Source organism: Oryzias melastigma, linkage group LG2 (assembly GCF_002922805.2).
Source record: "Oryzias melastigma strain HK-1 linkage group LG2, ASM292280v2, whole genome shotgun sequence".
NCBI classification, from domain to species: Eukaryota; Metazoa; Chordata; class Actinopteri; order Beloniformes; family Adrianichthyidae; genus Oryzias; species Oryzias melastigma.
In genome coordinates, this window is record NC_050513.1 from 10,940,901 (window position 1) to 10,949,957 (window position 9,057).

General features: G+C 34.4%; 2 protein-coding genes and 1 non-coding gene across 6 annotated transcripts in view; 2 read left to right on the top strand and 1 right to left on the bottom strand.

Annotated features, from left to right (window-relative positions):
* LOC112160091 (WW domain-binding protein 4) overlaps positions 1 to 719 on the bottom strand; it is a gene marked incomplete in the record, with an annotated part of 6,037 nt that extends 5,318 nt beyond the window's left edge. The window contains 3 exon segments of the mRNA XM_024294454.2: positions 203 to 265; positions 337 to 409; positions 572 to 719. Coding sequence (XP_024150222.2) covers positions 203 to 265; positions 337 to 409; positions 572 to 573 — 138 coding nt within the window.
* Positions 720 to 1,071: 352 nt separating this feature from the next.
* Positions 1,072 to 1,143, top strand: trnae-uuc. The gene has a single exon. It is a non-coding gene; the product is annotated as a tRNA-Glu (tRNA).
* Positions 1,144 to 1,307: 164 nt separating this feature from the next.
* Positions 1,308 to 9,057, top strand: part of gk (glycerol kinase) — a 19,816-nt gene continuing 12,066 nt past the window's right edge. Inside the window, exons 1-9 of one of the 4 annotated variants that reach the window (XM_024294419.2) lie at positions 1,308 to 1,541; positions 3,393 to 3,466; positions 3,561 to 3,667; positions 3,743 to 3,820; positions 3,916 to 3,995; positions 5,682 to 5,819; positions 5,915 to 6,024; positions 7,365 to 7,431; positions 7,690 to 7,707. In XM_024294419.2, the coding sequence (XP_024150187.1) occupies positions 1,449 to 1,541; positions 3,393 to 3,466; positions 3,561 to 3,667; positions 3,743 to 3,820; positions 3,916 to 3,995; positions 5,682 to 5,819; positions 5,915 to 6,024; positions 7,365 to 7,431; positions 7,690 to 7,707 (765 nt within the window). In that variant the 5' untranslated portion in view covers positions 1,308 to 1,448. The remainder of the gene's footprint in view (positions 1,542 to 3,392; positions 3,467 to 3,560; positions 3,668 to 3,742; positions 3,821 to 3,915; positions 3,996 to 5,681; positions 5,820 to 5,914; positions 6,025 to 7,364; positions 7,432 to 7,689; positions 7,708 to 9,057) is intronic. The other 3 variants (XM_024294422.2, XM_024294421.2, XM_024294420.2) reach the window with 3 other exon arrangements.

The window sequence follows — 9,057 nt, forward strand, 5'->3', positions numbered from 1 at the left end:
TTTTTTTTTTTTTTACATTTGCTCTAGTTTTGATCTTAATTTCAGATAAAGGGCTTTAAATTGACTTATCAATTACAATAATCTTCTATTGTAAATTTGTGTTTTAAATCAAAACCACAAATTAAATTAAAGTTATATAGGTTTCTAGAGTATTTGCAGAATCTGTTATTAACATGTAAGTAATCTGTATACATTTTCGTACCTCTGATATTTTTGCAGCCACATTTTCTTTGTGATTCTTTCCTCTTTCGTGGAACTCGATGCTCTGCAGAACAAACACAATTATCAGACTGAAAATATCAACGGTGGATTCCTATAATTCTCTGCCGTACTCACGGGCTTATTGTCGGCAATCCAGCATTTACAATACTGGCAGAATTTCCTTGGTTGTGACTTCCAGTAGTCAGCCCTGAAGAATCAAAACAAAACTTGTATTAAAGAAAACAATTAATCAACTTGGTAAAGCTAGCACGGCTAACAAGTAACAGCTAAAATATCACAATTGGAACGTAGACAATTTTCAATATGGATACAATGTATATTACTATCATCTAAGTGTGGCAATTCTTACATTTTACAGCATGTAGTCAAAATGAAACAATTTTTAAAAAAAGAAAAACGCTCCAAAAATATAAACAGCTTGCTTTTAGCTCTTAGCACTAGAAAACACGGGCCATTGATGATTACGTCATCAACTGTCGCGGCCTCAAAAATCACTCAAGCCGGAAAATATCAAGCATTACTTTGTTTTTAAATACTTTATATGATATATTTAATGAAACTAGTCCAAAATAAAAAGTTAAATTCCTATTGTTTTTTATTATTCAGTCTGGGAGTTTGATGTGAGTATGTAATCATTTTATTCTCTGTTTTGGTATTTTACAATTTTGTATTTTTTCTGTTTTAAATTCAGCAATACTGCGTTCATACATAATTAAACGAATAAGTATACACAATTGTCTAAAAATAACGAATTTCAACATTTTCTGAACTTCTTTGTTCATAAGAATCTTCCACCATCTGATATGGGCTTATACAAAACTCAAACGTTTTCTTATGAACGACACAGTTTCCCATATGGTCTAGCGGTTAGGATTCCTGGTTTTCACCCAGGCGGCCCGGGTTCGACTCCCGGTATGGGAACACTTTCGTTTTTAATAAATACGTAGATATCTGTAATTTAAATGTTCACATTTTTCACATATTCTGTTAAGTTTTACAGACAATATTTTAAATAAAATTACATTTTAAATATTTAAGTAGACAATTCTCTTTAATGCATACAGATATAAACTGGCTTTAACTTGTGACGTCATCAGGAGGGGCCAGCTTGAACGTTGCGTATGAAAGCTGCGTCCAGCCACCTGCCCCTTTTGGGTCGGGAACCGTGAAACCGGTGCTGATATTCGGTTTTATCCCAGCGAACCGAGGCCCCGGGGAGCTGTCTCATGATCAGCGCCATGGCTGCGTCTTCCCACCGGATAACGTTTGGCCCGCTGGTCGCTGCTATCGACCAGGGTACCAGCTCCACACGCTTTTTGGTAAGGTGACCAAAATGACCATGACACCTTTAGCAGTCGTTAGAATGGGTTATTTGGATGAATCGTTTTCAATTTATTATTTTTTTCTTCATTTGACTGTTTATCGCTGCAGTTAGGATAATAAATCTCCATTCGTCTCTCAGCTTCCTTCATAAGCTGTTAAGACGGCAGACTGCTTATTATGGCCTTAAGTTAAGCTGTTAATAAAGTTATTACCCTCATTTCCCTGGACACACACTTCTTGTATCTCATTTGCTATCATGTAGCTTTTATTTATGACTAAAAAACTTTATTAAGCTTATTAAATTGTATTTTGGGAGTCCTAAACTGTATTTTAATAAATAGTCAACAATTATGTATGAAAAAACTAAATAAAAGCATATTTAAATGAAAAGGTATAATACAATTTAGGATTTAAAAAATATATTTTTTTTATATTACATTACAAATATCTTCAAATTGCTCTTGAATGCGTGATTTTAACAAATATTTTTTATTTTATATTTTTCTTCAATTATTGGCAAATTATTTGCAGGATGATTATAGTTTGCCAAATTATAGCATAAATATACATGTAAATAATATATTATTGTTTATACATTTGCACCTTAATTTTCCATCAATTTTTACTTTTTTAAATTTCATAATGCAATGTGTACCTAATCTTTTTATACTGATCAGAACATTTTTGAAAATGTATTTTTTCCATCATTATTTCATATTTTGAGTGATTAGTTCTCCATTAATAATTCTAAATTTGACTACAAATAAGGCAATAAAAGGCCAACAAATTTGTTGAAGTATATATAATATTAAATAAAATTAAATAATTTAAAACATTTTCAATGCGCCGGTATCAAACAGGTATTTTTTCACTTTTTAAGTGTATTTATTTGACATTTAAATAGTAAATATCTTCAAATTGCTTTTGAATGCATCATGTTTTTGAATTTTAACAAATATTTTCAAATAACCTTTTATTTATTTTCTTGGTTTTTTAAATTACTACATATATAAATTTGTGATATTGGGCTATATAAATAAAATTGAATTGAATTGAATTGAATATAAATGTTTTAAATATATTTACAGCTCATTTAACCTTAAGTTTTTTTTCCAGAATGCTTTGTGAACTTATTCTTATTTTAGCAAAAGCTTGAAAAAAAAGTGTCTTTTTTCTATCGTTATTTCCTATTTTAAGTAATTATTTCTCTATTTTTATTCAAAAATTACTGCAAACAAAGCAATAAAAAGGTCACCAATTATTAAAAAATATATTTTTAGGATCCTGTACAGTATTTTAACAAATATTCTATACTTGTTATGGATTAAAAAAAGTGTAATTTAAAGCATTTTTTTAAATAACAAGTATCATAAAATTTTGAATGTATTTATTTTAGGTTTAAATAGATAGAAATGTCTTTAAATTCCATGTTTAGGCTTGTAGCACATTTTATATAGAAACATATTTTTTTTCTTGAATTATTGCTTTATTAACTAAAGGTTAGTCAAATTATGTAATGTTTAAAATGGATTTAAATACTGTTTCTTAAATGCATTTACAGCTCAATTTCACTTCAAATTGAACTTTTTTTTCCAGAATGACTTGTGCATGTACTTTTATTTTACTGACTGACAAAATAAAAATACATTTTGTCTTTTTTTCCATGATTATTTTATGTTGTTAGTGATTATTTCTCAATTTTTATTTAAAATTTGACTGCAAATAAGGCAAGTAAATACTTGTAAAGCAAAATAGAGAATGTGAAACGCACAAATCATACAACACAAAATAAACGGGTGAAAAATCACTATTTTTGTCACCGTTTCTTCACATTTTTTCTCTCCAAGGTGTTTAACTCCAAAACAGCGGAGCTTCTCAGCCACCATCAGGTGGAAATCAAACAGAGCTTCCCCAAAGAAGGGTAAAAAAACATCCCTGTCACTCATCGAATCTATTGTCATTTAAAACAGAGCTGCAGTGCAAATATTCTCATTCACTTCTACCTTTTTATCCAGATGGGTGGAGGAGGATCCTAAAGAAATCCTTCAGTCTGTGTACGAGTGCATGGAGCGAACGTGTGAGAAGCTGACACAGCTCAACATAGATATCTCAAACATCAAAGGTATTGTTATCTTCTTTGGGGGCACAATCCCCTTTTTTGTGCGTTATTTTTAAAGAGTCGTGTGTATTTTTGCAGCCATCGGCGTGACCAACCAAAGAGAGACCACTCTTGTTTGGGACAAAGAGACCGGAGAGCCTCTCTACAATGCAATTGGTACATTTTTAAACTTAATTCCACTTTTTAATACGCGGATACTAATGAAGGAACCACTGCAACGAAAGTGTTTTTATATTTATATTTTCCTCTAGTTTGGCTCGACCTGCGGACTCAATCAACAGTTGAGTCTCTCATCAATAAAACTCCAGGGAGGAATAAAAACCACCTGAAGGTGAGGCACTTTTTTTTAGTATTTGTAACCATGATGTACCAATTCAGCATTATATATTGCAATACATCATTTGTCATTTGGCGATATATTGCAATACTTAATTTCTCAATATATCGCAATACTTAATTTGGTGATGTATTGAAATACTTAATTTGGCAATATATCGCAATACTTAATTTGGTACTACATTGCAATACTTAATTTAGCGATATATAGCAATACTTCATTTGGTGATGTTTTGCAATACTTAATTTGTCAATATATCGTGATACTTCATTCGGTGATATATTGCGATACTTCATTCGGCGACATACTGCAATACTTCATTTAGTGATATATTGCGATACTTCATTTGGAGATATACTGCGATACTTCATTTGGCAATACATCGCAATTCTTCATTTGGCGATATATCGCAATACTTTATCTGGAGATAGACTGCGATACTTCATTTGGCAATATATCACGATATTTTATTTGGCAATATATCACGATGCTTAATATAGTGATATATCGTGATACTTCATTTGGCGATATATTGCGATACTTCATTTGGCAATATATTGCGATTCTTTATTTAGCAATATATCGCAATATTTCATTTGGTGATATATCGCAATACTTAATTTGGTGATATATTGCAATACTTAATTTGGCAATATATCGTGATACTTCATTTGGCGATATATCGTGATACTTCATTTGGCGATATTCCGCAATACTTCATTTGGCAATATCTTGCGATACTTCATCTGTAGATATAACGCAATACTTAATTTGGCAATACATCACAATGCTTTATTTGGCGATATATTGCAATTCATCATCTGGAGATATACAGCGATACTTCATTTGGCAATATATCATGATTCTTAATTTGGCAATATATCATGATACTTATTACAGTGATATATTGTGATACTTTATTTGGCGATATATTGGGATACTTCATTTGGCAATATATTGCGATACTTTATTTAGCGATATATCATGATACTTAACTTAGCGATATATTGTGATACTTTATTTGGCGATATATCATGATACTTAACTTAGCGATATATTGTGATACTTTATTTGGCGATATGTTGCAATATTTAATTTGGCAATATATTGTGATGCTTCATCTGGCAATACTTTTATCAATTTAAAATGTTAACAAGATGTTATTTATTTAATTATTTATAAGCAAAAAATGTTCAGCGTCTTACTTTTTTTTTTTTCCTTAAATACCGGACCACAGCACTTTATTTTCTCAATCATACTTTAAGAACCCTACTGTTTAAAAAAAATTAATTCTACTATTTTTTTCCTTATTTTGAAAAATATTTTGTTGTGGAAATCAGACAAAAATATGGACTGTAATCTTGAAGAAAAATATTTCTTAGTTTACCAAAAGAAAAGCAGCATGAATTTGCTTGGGTTAAAGCAACTTGTATATGAGATACAGGTGCATTGTTTAGCGTTGTGATCATTAAATAAAATATTTTTTTACAATTTTATTAAGATAAAAGGCACATTGAAATTCAGGTAGTCCTAATATTTTTTAAAATTTAGGAAAAATCGTTGTGGTATAATTTTGGGATATATCGCGATATGTATCATGTGACGCCTATCCCGATACGTATCATATTGCACCGGCAAACTCTTGCCAATACACACACTTAGTGATTTGTAATGTTGCAGCACAAAACTGGACTACCGATCAGCACTTACTTCAGCGCCGTGAAGCTCCGCTGGCTGATGGACAATGTGGACGAGGTCCATGAAGCCGTGGTGTCCCACCGCGCCATGTTCGGGACCGTGGACTCCTGGCTCATATGGGTAATCCCATTTCCTGAACCCTTAGTTTGTTATTTTAAGTGTTTAACTTTGAAGGATTTATCTTTTATTTTAAATTTCTAATGGCTTCCTGACAGTGTTTGACTGGCGGTAAGTCAGGAGGAGTTCACTGCACAGATGTGACCAACGCCAGCAGAACCATGCTGTTCAACATTCACACTATGAACTGGGACCCAGAACTGTGCAAGTATGATTGATTTTTCTTCAATATCTACCACATATGTCAACTTATTCTTAGCACAACCTATCGTTTTCACCCATCTTCACCTTTCCCCCCCCTGTAATCTGCTTAAAAATGCTTTTTTAGATGTAGTGAATACAATTTTCTTTACTTATCTTATATGGTTAAACACCACGACCCAAGTGTGGTTTTAGGACCTCTACTCTTTGCAGATGATGTTGTCCTGTTGACTTGATTAAGCTAAGACCGCTGGCATACGTTGAGTGTGAGGCGGCTGGGATGAGAGTCGTCACCGTTAAACCTGAGACCATGGTTCTCGACTGTAGAAAGGTAGTTTGCCCAACCTGGGTGGTTGGAGTGGTCCTGTCCCACATGAAGGAGATTAAGTATCTTGGGTCTTGATCAAGAGAGAAAGAGGATCGACTGACAGAGTGGCACAGTGCCTGCCGTTATGCGGTTCCTGTCTTGGTCTGTTGTGGTGAAGATTGAGCCAGAAAGCAAAGCTCTTGATTTACTGGCCGATCTTCGTTCCGGTACTCACCAATGGTCATGAGCTCTGGGTCATGAAAGAACGAGGTCCAAAATAGATGGGGTGATAAGCTTGATCATCTGGAGAGAGTTTGGAGTAGAATCCTCTCCACATCGAGAGGAGCCAGTTTAGGTTGGTCCAAATGCCTCCTGGACGCCACCCTGGAGAGGTGTTCCGGGCATGTCCCACTGGGTGTAGGCCCCAGGAAAGACCAGGAGAGACTACGTCTCTTCCCTGGTCTGGGAATGTCTCATGATCCCCTTAGAGGAGTTGGAGGAAGTGACCGGGGAGAAGGAAGTCTTGGCATCTTTGCTTAGACTGTCGGCTCACTACCTGGTTCCGGATGAGCTGAAGAAGATGATTTTGGCAATACCCTTCCTGACAAACCCTTGTATTTTATCCGGAACAGGGAAAGCCAGACTTGGGGTCCCTTGTGGCTACATAGTTTGCCAAAGGACCCAAACAGGATTAAGCTCATTGCACCGTTTCCTTGCGCCAGTCTTAACCCAGCCAACTAAGCCATCCAGCCGCTAGAGCATACATGTACATCTGTTCAAAATTATACATTTGGCGAAGTGTAGTACACTAAGTGACCACTAGATCACATTTATATAAAACAAAACTGTTTCAGAACTAGATGAATCTTCAGCCTGGTTTAATATCTTTTATTTTTAAGTACCTCCTCATTTTGTTCTCGTCTCTACCTCTAAATCACATACTTAAAGTCGCTGGCTAAATGCTATGTAATGTATAGTTGACCCCTCCCACATCCCATACAGAGATTTTTAAACTAATCCACTACATTTTTTCTTTTCAGATATTTCGGTATTCCAATGGAGATCTTACCCAGTGTGAGAAGTTCCTCAGAAATATACGGCCTCATGGTAAGCTAGGACCTTCCAAACTTGATAAAGACTCACTTTCTTTAGAAAAATTCTAACAATTCCATTGCTGTCTAGTGTTTACTCTAGTGTTTTGTTCAAAGACTGTACAGGCCACTAATAAGATAACAGAGGTTTGTTTTTTCGTTTGTAGCCTCTTGTTTGCTGTGAAAAAGTGCACAAATGTTTGACTGAGAACTTCTTTTAGGCATTTTTATTTTTTTCTTGTGTGTGCCACTGTCCTTTCTCTTTCACCGGTAGAAAATATGTTCTAGCCGGGTAAGTGACGCTTGTCATCGCGGTTTTCCTCATCGTGCAGAGTAACCCTCCATGCTGCTTCTTCTTGGCCAAAAACAGCCGCACCATCAAACTGTGCATTTCCAAGATGATATGAAGGCAACTGATTACATAAAAATGGGTCATTTGAGTTAATTTTTGCGGGACAAAAGAGTCACAAAAATCTATAGAAATTAGTGTGCTCATGGAGTTTTCTTTTTTCTGATTTATTTATTAATATTATTTTTGTTTTGCTATGTTAGCAAAAATTCTAACTGCACTACTCAGCAAAAATGCTAATCAAATGCTAACTAACCAAACTATTCGGTTAGCATTTTCACTAATCGCACTATTTGATTAGCATTTTTCCTAAACGCACTTTTTGATTAGCATTTTCGCTAACTGCACTATTTGGTTAGCATTATTGCTAGCTGGACTATTTGGTTAGCATTATTCCTAACTGCACTATTTGATTGGCATTTTCACTAACGGCACTATTTGGTTAGCTTTATTGCTGACTGCACAACTTGGTTAGCATTTTCACTAAATTAACTATTCGGTTAGCATTTTTGCTAACCGCACTATTCGGTGCGGCATTTTTGCTAACCGCACTATTCACTTAGCACATTTGCTAACCAAACTATTTAGATAGCATTTTTGCTAACCTAACTATTCGGTTAGCATTTTCGCTAATTGCTCTATTTGTTTAGCATTTTTGCTAAACGCACTATTTGATTAGCATTTTCGCTAACTGCACTATTTGGTTAGCATTATTTCTAACTGCACTATTTGATTAGCATTTCCGCTAACTTCACTATTTGATTAGCATTTTCACTAACGGCACTATTTGGTTAGCTTTATCGCTAACTGCACTACTTGGTTAGCATTTTTGCTAACCGTACCATTCGCTTAACACATTTGCTAACCAAACTATTTGGGTAGCATTTTTGCTAACCTAACTATTCGGTTAGCATTTCCGCTAACCAAACAATTCAGTTAGCATTTTTGCTAACCACACCATTCGGTTAGCGTATTCGCTAACACCACTATTAGGTTTACATACTTGCTAACAGAACTATTCGGTTAGCATTTTTGCTTACCAAACTAGTTTTGCTAGTTTTGCTACCCTCGTGTAGCTCGTATATCATTTAGCCCACCACAAAAATTAAAAGAAAATATAAATTATGGTCTAAGTTATAATATTAGCATCCACTTTTCAATGATTTGTACATTTGGAGCCTATTGGAAATGTACTGGATGGTGTTTGACCCTCACTGCTTCTGTGGTGGCATGCTGCCCCTGCTGGTTATCATTGGTCACAGCATTAAACTTGATAACGTGTCTCCTAAATCT